This window comes from Toxotes jaculatrix, chromosome 7 (assembly GCF_017976425.1).
Source record: "Toxotes jaculatrix isolate fToxJac2 chromosome 7, fToxJac2.pri, whole genome shotgun sequence".
NCBI lineage: Eukaryota > Metazoa > Chordata > Actinopteri > Toxotidae > Toxotes > Toxotes jaculatrix.
In genome coordinates, this window is record NC_054400.1 from 20,405,999 (window position 1) to 20,418,431 (window position 12,433).

General features: G+C 39.8%; 1 protein-coding gene across 5 annotated transcripts in view; it reads left to right on the forward strand.

Moving 5' to 3' along the window:
* pbx3b (pre-B-cell leukemia homeobox 3b) overlaps positions 1–10,194 on the forward strand; it is a 58,392-nt gene extending 48,198 nt beyond the window's left edge. The window contains exons 6-10 of one of the 5 annotated variants that reach the window (XM_041042252.1): positions 720–749; positions 4,833–4,998; positions 5,594–5,671; positions 7,102–7,191; positions 8,947–9,044. In XM_041042252.1, coding sequence (XP_040898186.1) covers positions 720–749; positions 4,833–4,998; positions 5,594–5,671; positions 7,102–7,148 — 321 coding nt within the window. In that variant the 3' untranslated portion in view covers positions 7,149–7,191; positions 8,947–9,044. Of the gene's footprint in view, positions 1–719; positions 750–4,832; positions 4,999–5,593; positions 5,672–6,110; positions 6,224–7,101; positions 7,192–8,946 lie in introns of all 5 variants that reach the window. The other 4 variants (XM_041042250.1, XM_041042254.1, XM_041042253.1 and 1 more) reach the window with 4 other exon arrangements.
* The last annotated feature ends 2,239 nt before the right edge of the window (positions 10,195–12,433 follow it).

The following is a 12,433-nucleotide window of genomic DNA, read 5'->3' on the forward strand; positions in this document are numbered from 1 at the left end:
AGACACAATGTCCTTAGCTAACCTTGACATTGTGACTGCCTAATGATGCTTCAGTCAAGGCTGGTCCCAGTCAGTCAGAGCAGGGCCATAGGGAGGGGAGGCCTATATCATCTTGGCCTCAATCAAAGCACTATGCTGTCCTTCCTTAGCCACCCCAGCGCTGGGTCCCCTGCCATTTTTCCCTCTCATTCCCATCCACCATGTGTGCTCTCTCTGTTGCCTGGTCAGTCACTCAGGTCATAAGCTGGGAAGAAGAAAAAAAAAATGGCATCATCCATTACTTTAAGAAAAGCAGTTAAAGTCTGGTGCTTGAAAACCCTGGATGATACCGGGTATTTATTTGTATGTTTGCAGCTGAAGTGACCTTGCAGGACTGCTAATTCACAGTTACAGTTTAGATATAAAGATGCGACTTTCCCACTTTATATATAGCATAGCCTCCTTGTTGGGTAAACCTGAAGGCAATATCTCTCACACCTAACCCCCACATCCAAAGTATTATCATCCTGTGCTCTTTTTCTGCTATGATTGTGACTACTAGATTTTTCATCTCTCTATTGTTCTATGGTTGTCCTCATGAGGCACAATATCAGAGAAACATGAATCTATACAATAATCTGCAGTGTTTTTTTCTGTGTGGGGAGGGGGTGTTGAGGGGTATATTGAGTGTAGTCATGAAGAGTCAGATACTGTAAAAGCCCATTCTTTTTTGCCTTCAGGGGGTGGGAAGCACCATCACAGTATCACAGGTATGTCATAACTTCTCCTGATCCACTGTTTTCATTTTTTTGTATCTCCTTTTGTTTATGTATGTAATAGCCTCACAGTTTGCCACTGCACAGAACCTCCCTCCCTCACACTACTGGACCAATGCTAATGTTATCATAAACTACAGTATTTAAAGTTTGAATTTGCTTTTCTAAAAGAGTGGATAAGAATTTTTTCAGCATTTACATCCCACCTTTAAGTCACGCAAGAACACAGACTCTCTTTGATTGATCCATATTTTTTACACTACACCCATGTTATCACCATATTATGTGTGTACAAATGTGTCACATGAAATTTTACTTTTTGGCTATTGTTTACCACATTATTGTTATTTTTTTTGTTTGTTGTAGAGCGTGGACTAATTGTGTGGTCTTTGGAATCTTTGGAATCAAACTGCACTCTTGAGTTTTATTTACCCCACACCCCAACCCGTGATCACTGTGTGCTTTATAGTGGCTAAAGAATGGCCACCGACCCTCACAAATGGAGCTCCACTCTGTTTTCTGAGTGCTTCGCAAAACAGGCCAAAGTGGCAGTTCCCATGAGAACAAATCAGTCCGTGCAGAAATTAGAGGGCTTTTAAAAATTCACTTGAACTCATCTCAGGCCCCATTTGTGGCGTACTCCTCGACAAGCGGAGGCCACGGCAGACATTCTTATTGACTTATTCTTAGTGCTTTGGCTCATTTTAAGTGAGTAACAAAGTCGGATGCTCGACATGATGCGTAAGTGTGTTATCCCTCACCGTGTCGGCCTTTCAGAGTCACACACCCCTCACTGTGGCCATATTGAGGGCTCAGCTAAGCCATTTTTTTCAAACAACCCCCCCCCCGCCACCTACCCCAAACTCCTTTTCTGGTGCTTTGTTGATTGCACAAGCAGTTCATTAAGTAAAAACCATCCATTGTGAATGGTATGCCAATATCAGTCCGCAGCTTTGCTCAATACATCATCGCTGACGAAACAGCCTGCATCATTTTAGCAGGCATCGTTTAAAATGCAAGTGATGCAGTCGTCTTCCCAGACAGCAAAGCCGCTCTACCTCAGGAGATTCCTGAAGATAAAATCCAGTGTTTTATTTATATTTAAATGCTACAGTGATAAATGTGAATGAACAAAAAAAAAAAAATGAATGTCTACATTGATTTGATAAAAACTGAATCCTGCTTGTGTGTAGCAAATAGCCAAAGTGCAGTGAGCTATTGACATTGTTAAGTGTGGCTTTCTAAATGCAGGATCCAGTCTTATTCCCTCCATCACTGTGCACAGTCCGTGTTGAGATTGGAGGCTGTGTCAGGGTTTATAGAGGCTATATTTGCTGCAATTTGTATGAATGGTTCAGCATTTAAGGCAAATTCCAGTTCAAAGCTTAATTTACATTATTTACATTTGCGGGCATTTTTCTTCTGAATGACACTTTTCAATGTTTCAGATCAGTGAATGTGGAGAAACTAAGACTTGAGTTCTTATTCATTATTGATGCAGCCTGTATAATTGATGGTATCACAACTAGGGAGACCACCTTTGTATTGGTTATTTAAGGCTTAGGGCATTATAACCTCAGATATATTGAGATCATAGACAGATCATGCATTGCCGTGCATCAACCAGCGAGGAGTATTGACCTGAAATGGGGTGAAATAGTTTGAATTATTAACTAGAGCGCTGCAGCCTCTCTAGTGGGCAGCAATGAAGGCAATGGTATCGTGTTCTTGCAAGGAGTCTGCATGGTCATTATACAATCGCTGCCTTTGAGGCTGCTGATGTCAGGTAATTCAGTCTCACAACCTGGTTCTCACCACACATAGAAGTCAATTGAATGCATGGCCTGCCACGAGATAAAAGGGAATTAGTTCTGTAGATTGGGTTGTGCTCCACACCTTACAGTGCTGTGCATTTGTTCAATATTTAGCTGAACCCGAGAATCACTAAAGCCAGAGTTCAGTGGGCAGGAGAGAAATGTGTGTGTGTGTGTAGAATGGAGAAGGGTGGTGTAACGTCTGGAGGAATAGATGCCAACGCTGCTGAGACTGCCCAGGCTTGTAACACCATATAGTGGTAGAATACAGTCATAACACACTTCATCATAAAGGACAGCAGCAGAACGAAGTCAGAACATGTTTGTGTTTCTCGAAATGATCTGTCTCATTTTACTATAACACTTTAGAATCAGCAACGGATCAGTGACATATGGTAAAAAGTAAAGTAGTGCGTATCTTCCACTTTCACTGTCTACTTTCAGAATGGATGATCAAATATCTCTTCATGTGCAAATGCTACAGCTGATACTCTAATAAATGGAGTTCTGTTTAATACACTGTTTGCCTGAACGTATTGTTGAATTAAACAGACTGATGAGCTTTAGAAAACATTTCCTATGATTTTCAGGGGGTTTGTGGGCATTTTGTGAGCTGTCTTAAAGAGCGAGAATATTGCATCGTCTTTGGCTCTACAATCCACTATAAGCAGGTTAAGTAAAAAGGATGATGGCCAGGGCTTTCATTGCTTCCAATTAAACCTTGCTTGTTAGTTTAACCTCTAGGTAAACCCATCAAACAATTGATGTCAAGGAAACCCTGCCAACAGTGGGCCTCGCCTGAATGGTCATTAATTTTAATTGCCTAGATATTAAAGATTTAGAGCACAGAGACGTGCAGGATAGAAATGATCTGATGTCCTACAAATCCAGTCAGTTTTCACGCCACAGCATTGGCGGGCTGCTGGGGATATTAAAATTTAAGCACATGGGTGGAAATTAAATAAAGCGTCATTAGGGGCAGCTGCTCTTTGGCTGGTCCAGCCGTGGGCTGCAGGGCCTGAGAGGGGGGCAGCAGCACAACGACAAGACACTCTAATTTATAGGACCATTAAAAACAAGCATCATCTCATTATTATTCCACTGTTATTGCAGAGCCAGCATTCACACATAAGGCTCACCCCTCATGCAACTTTTCAGCGTCTGACTGATGTTGGATGTCACCATTTCAGTTCAACAAAATTAGCATTTCCCACTGCTCGAAATCTGAATATACCCAGTTTGAGACATTTGAACTCAATACTTCCTCATTCCTTTAGAGTTCAGTTTTAATTCAGTAAAATATTTCCTTTATTTAACCACATCATCAACTAACGCTGCCACAACGATAATCTGTATTTACTGCTTCACGTCTGCAGGTCTTTACCCTCTAACTCTTGTTTTTGATAATTACAAACAAAAGTTGCTTCCTGAATCACTGAGCCTGCATGTACACACAGACACACACACACACACACACACAGACACACACACACACACACACACACACACACACACACACACACACACACACACACACACACACAAATGTTTCATTACTGTATTAATGTTTTGTTAATAAACTCTTAAGAACAGCTACCCGGGCCAGCCATTAATTAAGGGTGAATGTTTGTATAGATTGGTATGCATGCTTTAATTAGTATTAGTATTAGTATTAGTTTTAGTATTAGTATTTTAGTCAAATATAAACATTTAACACAAATATAGTATGTTGTACAGTTTTCCCCTCGTGTAGTCAAACAATTTACAGCTCTGTTTGCCCCTCAGTTAAACAACTGTATATGTATATTCTAATTTAAACAATTGTACGTGGATATTTACATAAGGTGCCAATTACCTAGACTCACTTATCTGGAATCTGGTATTCTTTAGAGGGTAAAATATAACCATTTATATGTTTGACTGAGGGAAATGTCAGAATTTGTATCCTTAACAACCAGCCCTGATATGAGAAATATATACAATACACTGACTTTACCGGCAATAGGAGCCCCTTGTGTTTTAGTTTTGTCAGGAGACAGATCTGAGAACATGTCATGCTCCCATCCATGAGAAGACACAAGTGGCTCCTGATTATGGCTTAATTAGCTTGTGTACCCGGCGGACATTACTGCAGGGGCTGGGAATTGGGTACTTGATGGACCCAAACATGACATCTTGAAACAATCACACTGCTCAGTGCACGGTGCTGTGGCTGCTTGACGTCTGACTCCTCTGCTCCTCCTCCTTCTGCTCTCCCACACAGGTATCCAACTGGTTTGGCAACAAAAGGATCCGGTACAAGAAAAATATCGGCAAGTTTCAGGAAGAAGCCAACCTGTATGCCGCCAAGACTGCTGTAAATGCAGCACACGCTGCAGCCGCTGCAGTGCAGAACAGCCAGGCCAACTCCCCTACCACACCTAACTCCGGTAGGCACTCCTGCATATAGACAAAAAAAATAAAAATAAATATCTGCCCTCTACCTCAGCCCTTAACCTGCTGCCTACCTGCCTCACTCTCTCATGCACCATTCACACAGGCAAGAGTGACAGGCTCTGCTCCCAGCTTGGGGATCACAGTGTCTCCTGTCTATAAGACAGTTGATGCCAAGCAAACTCATGCATAAAGAGAGCGTTCCTGACTTGTGAACCGAGAACACATGTATTTTTGGCAAAAAAAAAAAAAAAAAAAGCGAGAATTCAGAATGATGCCATGGGATTTGTTTTCCCTTGACTTTCTGTCAACTTCCTGTCATTTGTAATGCAATGGTATGTAGTCCCACTGAATGGTAGTGCTTTTTTTTTTGGCAAAATAAAGAGAAACATAACTGCTGGGAGCATTTTACCTACAGTAATAGTATTATATTATAATGACATGATATGCAGTTCATACTGAATAAGAATCTTATAAAAACACAAAGCCCTTAGTCCAGTTTAATGAGTAATGTAATGCTGAGTTTGGACTAGGTTGACCTGCGTCGGGATGTGGTAAGCTTATGAAGTGGTCCCTTTTTCTTGCACCCAGGATTCCAGATGAAAGATGAAGAGTTTCAGCTGGATTCTGCAGAGAGCAAAAACACTCTTTTAAGCAACATGTTTACTGGTACTGGTCTTTTCATAAGCTTCTTCTTGTCCTTGTCATTTACCATGTGATACCTCCCTGCCAAAGTTAGACTGGAAGTAGGAGATGTGGAGCAATTGGGAGCTTACGCGACCAACCACATATAGAACTGGTCCCTTTTGTGTCGTGTGATTTTCATTTCGTTTGTGTCCACCGCATTTGTAAAAAAAAAGATCCTCTTCTCTAGTCCTTCTCCATATCGCCCTCTTCTGTTTGTTTCTTTGGTTTCCTTCCTTTGCCCTTGTAGTTGCTTGCTTTATGGGAGTCTTCCTTTAGTGCATTTGTCTGCTTGAGTTGGGTCTGTGTATGCAGACACATGTGTGGTGTGTGTGTCTGCGTTATTTGTGCGCGTGTGTGCGTGTCTGTGCTTTCCCTTTACAGCCCTCTCATGTATTCAGCTACTTACATCTTCCCTTTCCAGGTTCTTCAGGTTCTTTTAACCTCCCAAACTCTGGGGACATGTTCTTGAGCATGCAGAGTCTGAATGGGGATTCTTACCAAGGGGCACAAGTCGGAGCCAATGTACAGTCACAGGTAGGATCAACAATCAGGGACAGTTCCTGACTAACAGTGCAGAGAGCTGTCCTTGTCTTGCCTGTGTACTGAGCCATCCACAGTGCAGTCTGAAGCACATTAAACCAAAACATAAAATAAAAATAAAAGCAGAAAATGCAAAAACATGCTGCTCATGGGAGGGCAGTTCAAATTACCACGGCGAGGCCTCCGATAACCTCTGATTGACTGAAGTGTTTAATGACTATTTCGCTTTGGATGGAATATTTTGGCAGCCAAAATATAATCCCACCCCACTGCTATCATGCCACAGAGCAACTTCCTGGTTACTATTCCAAACATTTTGTGAATGCATTTGGCTTTGACTTGAGCTCTTGGGTTGGTATTGGGTTTTTGGTACTGTGTTTTCCCCCCTTTTTTCTGTACTCTATATTGCTATCTTCCTGTCTCATCTTGTTATTGTTTGTTGTTGATGTCTTCCATTTTGTAAGTTTAACGCAGCTGCACAACCGACACACAACCATGCACATATGGAAAAAAAAAAAAAAAATCTATGCTTATTCATGATTACGGTAAAAATAAAAGCTCATTTAAAACAGCCATAGTGTATGTTATGTTATTGTCACTTGTGCTTTTGTTTTTGTTTATTATTCCATAGCCACAATAGAGAATGCGATAGATTTGAGCATGCTAGTAATGTCCTGACATTCCTTTTTTTTTTCATTAGAAAATCTATTAGCTGTGTTACAAATCTGGTTAGTACATTTGCTATCTCAGAAGTCTCTTTGTGATTTCACTCTAGTCAGTATCTGTTGCTTCACAGAGCATGTTTACAGTTGGTGTTGGACTGCTGCGAGACACCCAGTTCACCAGCTTGTCCACCTTGTCTGTCCCCTCAGGTGGATACCCTGCGCCATGTTATCAGTCAGACGGCAGGATACAATGATGCTCTTGGGGGAAACTCCATGTATAGTCCACATGGGATAAACGTAAGTAGGGGTTTTACTGGTTACAAGTGTAGATTGTCCAGACAAAAACAGTGTGGTGTGGTGTTTTTCATCATCAAAATAGGCTGCACGTGTATATTTGTAATTACATTTAATGATGGTACAGTCCTTCATATTGCCTTACACACATAGTAGACACAGATCGACACAACCTTGTATGTGTGTTAGCTTCTCAAAGCATGTGACACTGTATCTTTGTCACCTGATGTGAATAAAAGTTGAATTTGATAAAACAAATTACACAGCAGGAGAATTAAACCTGCAGATTTACTTTAATAAATGGCCTTTAATACTTTGTTTAACTTAAACCAAAAATGGAAAAAAAAAAAATTAAAAAGTCCTTTCATTGCACAGTATCTGTTGCATTTTAGCTGTTTTGAAATGCTTCACAGAATTTTCCATAGCCTTATCTTCATGATAAAATATGAACATGTGATTGCCTGCAGCCCTTTCCAGACATGAATTCCATCTTCCTTGATGAGATTTGATATGGTGCCTTTTTGTAAAGCAGCGCATAATCTGAAGCTATCAGAGTAAAGATTAATTTCGTTGATGAGAGAGGATGAAGAGAGAGGCAGAGAGAGAGAAATAGTGTCAGACAGCTCTCTCTCTCTCTCTCTCTCTCTCTCTCTCTCTCTCTCTCTCTCTTTCTCTCTCCCCCCAATATATCAGAACCTCAGTATTTGCTCTCTTTGTATTGTTATGCCTGTTGGGTAAAAATGCACGCATATTCAGTCTAATACTATTGAAAGCATCAAAAGTAAGGTATTAAATTTACAGCAGTGTTACTGGAAATTAAAAAAAAATCTGTGAGAATAAAAAAAATTAACACATTTTATGTAAACAAATGGTGGGGGGCTGTTGCCAGCATTTGCCACTTTTGATGACGGCTTTGCTGAAGCCTTATAGCTATAAGCTCTTTAGACATGTCAGCTCCTCACAGGATCAAGTGTTCTTCACTTTCTCACAAGGTTTCTCACTTCCATGTGCAGTGTAGACCTGTGCCCACTGGCTCACCAGCGCTCAGTATCATCCCTACGAAAACAGCAACTGATGGCGAAGAACAACCTTACCACGTGAAAACAAAAGAAAAACAGAAGCAGAACAAAAGAGTGATACAGAAGCAAAATATTTTCGAAGAGGTCAAATTTTGGCAAAGCTTCTCTGTTTCGTAGCAACAACCCCTGAAAGTGCCTTATAGATATATTAGCATAGACTAACCTTTAGCTTTGTTGGTGGTGACGTAGAGGGATCCAGTAAAGGCTAGGTCATGCCTGGAGCAAAGCAAAGTCAGGCTGGCTAAGACTGGCTCTCTTGGAGAGGCCCTGCCCTGTCACTTTCACTCAGCTCTCCCCACCTCACCCGGCCCGAGCCCTCCCTCTTCTTGACTGACAGGAGAATATGTAGCGACAAGCTGTCCGCCGCTGCTGAAATCTGCTTAGACACTGATTTCGGGGACTGCTCCCATTGGTGGGGACACGAGACAAATCTGGTTCCAAGAGTCTCTTTGCTGATGCTACTGTAATGCAAAGAATGCTCAGAGTCTGGGCTTATCACACGGCATCAGTGTATTTGCAGCATTTTAATATTATCTGACAGATCAGTGCAACCTATCAGTTTTGTTCTGTTTCCTTTCCATTTCAGGAGCGTTATGTTACATTTTGGGTATAAAATTGTACCAAGCTCATATTGCAGAGATTGTGATTGTAATCTCAACCTCTCCCATTTGTGTCCCAGGCTAATGGGGGATGGCAAGATGCAACGACTCCGTCTTCTGTAATATCTCCGACAGAAGGACCTGGAAGTGTGCACTCCGATACCTCGAATTGATCCGCTATTAATGCATCTTCCCCTCAAGCTGGGCATGGACTCTTTAACTGGCTGACCAACTGCAGAGGATAACAATAATAATGAAAAAAAAGAAAATCACTAGAGATTTGTTTTCCTGTACCTTCAAATTTCCCACAACCATGCCACACAAATTACATCCTCCATCTCGAACACCAAGTGTTTCCTGATGGTTCAGTGTTTTCTTTCTCTCTGTCTTCATAAATCAACCACAATCACCTTGCCCCTGTTTGTTTGTCGTAGGAGTAAGCACACAAACACATACAAAACAGAAAACATCCCTCAGATGTTACTCGGTAAACTTTCAGGATAATTATCTCGTCTGAACTCAAAATACTGGATGACACTTGTGTATTTAACGTGACATTTTATGACATTTTAAATGCCCATTTGTTTGATTCTTGATTTAATTACTGCTCTCCATTTTGATAATTGGGTTCTCTTTCAGTTCTTACAATACATAGATTAAAGCAGCTGTTTCTTTGACTGTAATGTGCTCGCAATCTTGTCCAGCAACTCAACAATGCTACTGTTGACAGCTCAATGGCAGCTTTGTAGTTCCTTTCAAGATTTATTTTCGCCTTACAGCCGTATACATTAGTACAAGGGAATGCCTATTCAAACTCTGGAACATAAAGAAGTGTAATTGATTGCTTGACTATAACATGACACCATTCCATATTTTATAATTTGATGTTTAGTATGTACATATGTAAACATTTTTTTTTGTACTGCGTATGGAAATCAACAAATCCCCCACAGTAGATCATTCCTTCATGGCACAGGAGCAGGCCCCCCATTACACAGGAAAAGTTGTACATAATATAGCTAAAGAGTAATTATACATCCCACCAATCAATCCACAGCTTTATTACCTCATTCAAACTCATAGAAACCAATAATTTCCAACTTTTCTGTAGCTTAGAGTGCTCACTTACTACCTCTAAACAATATCACCACCATCGTTTCTTTTGCCCTTATTTAATGTTTTTATGTAGTTATTTTGATTACATCTTGTAACACTGTAAACTCTTCATTCTCTATGTAATCTAATGTATATTTTAATCTTTTAATAAAATTCTGTTGCTGCACTGCAACTTAAAATGACAAAAATTTAAAAAATGAAAATGATAACAATATTAATACCATGACGCGTAGACGGGGAGGGTATGGGCAGGGTGATGACGTTGTTGGTCTGTGGCTTTTACGAGGGGGTGCGATGAACGTTGTTGATAAATTAACACCAAACAGTAAAACTGTTGTAAATACTGAAGAAGAAAAAAAAAAACATTTTGAATGTTGCTCATCTTGTTACTAAATCATGCAAAAAAAAAAGAAAAAAAATCACTATAAAAACTGTAATGCATAGAGGTTTCAGTATTCAGAACTGTAAATTTCCAGCTCTGTTCAACAGGGTTCAAGACTTCTTTTCTCTTTTTTCTATTGTATGTGATTCTGAAACTGAAAAGTCATGACAAATGATTTGTGGCAGTGATTCTAATGTATTAAAGATGTTTAGTGTTACTTTCTAACCAGACTACACCCTGGACTGAAAAGTCTTCCTTGTGGTAGTTGTGTAATTTCAAACATGAATAAACCTTTTGCTTTCATGACAGCAAGGTGTGTTTTCTTTCATGTTTGTTGAGTCAGTGTGAAACGCTTTGACACTTTTCTCCATCATAAACAGACAACAGAGGATACATTTTAATGGAAGGGTGCTGCACCTGTCCACTTCTTTCGTCTCATTAGTTATACATTTATTTATTTTGTGTATTTAAGAATATCACAAATACACAGACAAATCTTTCAAGTAATTTTGTCATCATTTAAACAGCGATTCCTGCACATGCAAGCTAGTATGAAAGTATGAGGCCTTTGCTCTCATTGCATATGGCGGGTAGAAGGTAAAGACTTAGCATAACCTGGTTTGCAGCTACTGTGGAGCTGACATGGTTAGTGCAATTAACTGAAATGTCAGGCACTTCTAATTCAGGCTATTTTGTCTGTCTGTTGTGGAAAGGCTGCCTTAATGGATCATTGGTTACCAATTCCACATGGAAATTGACATCCATTTATTCTCATTTTCTCAGCAGAGTTCTTCATTCCTGTCTTCCTCCCGTGCTTGTGTCCAGGGTTTGTGTCTCTCAGTCATAGACCCTCCTGCGTTTTACTGAGTAAATATCACTGAAACCCAGTGTGTTTGTACACTGCTGCAAAAATGGAGGAGCTAATTTGATACTTTTGCGTGTGTGCGTGTGTGTGTGCGTGCACGTGTCAGTGTTTGTTTTGACTTCAGCACGAGTGTGGATAGACGGGGAAAAAGAGAAAAGAGATGTAACAGCGTAGCATGAGTTTAATTCAAGCACAATGCACAGACGGTTTCCCGGGAGAGCATATTTGTCCACTCAACCAGTGCAGAACTTCATTGAACACCTTTCTCTGGAAATCATATCTTTATCCTGATAACACACACACACACACACCCATGCCACAGATTTCTGAAAGCATGGAGATCCTGAATTTTAAAAATACTGTTACCTTTGAGGTGTCAAAAAATAATCTTTATGGATTTTTAAAAGTACAACTACTGCACACATGATTATTAATAATGATTGGCTTCTGCTTGAGGTATGTTTTGCTACGTTACTGTTGTTTTCTTTAATATTTAGAGCCATCCACACAAGCAAATTTGTTCCATAGCAATGCTGTTTAAGTCTATTATTTTCTAACTGAAGTGGAGTTTGCATATTCTTACGGGCAGCATTTCCTCTCATGAAAGCATTTGGAGTTTGAAGTCCAGGCCTGCTGTACCCTGCCATTTGGATTACAATCTATTTGCTCATTCTACCTTTACAAATAGATACATTTGCCTCCTCAAGACTTCAGCTATTGGATTTTAAGTACTGCACTCAGCAAAATTGGCCTCAGAACCTTTTAAATAAAGAAGTTACATTTTCTGAAATTATGCCTATTAGAGATTTTTCTAAGGTTCATTAAAGACGACATTTTCTAAGTAAAATTCACCGTGAAAAGCATGCATCATTAAATATGGAAATCCAGAATTATATTAGCAATATGCACCAAGCTAGTGCCAATTAAATTAGAGAAAGATATCATTTATATTATTAAGGTAGAGTTCATATTAGATTAAATATAAAATGTAATTCTTTCACGGTTTGATTTATTGCTTATAGTGCATTGTTCACAGACCCATGTTATACTGTATTTCAATGGAGAGATTGTTTATATTAAAATGTAAAAAGCTGTAATTGCATCACACTATTGCTAAATTAAATTGGTAGGAGGTTCAAACAGAAATTCATAAGCTGGTGTGTAGTATATCTATTTTTCCGCTCTTAGATGTGACTCTGTGAAC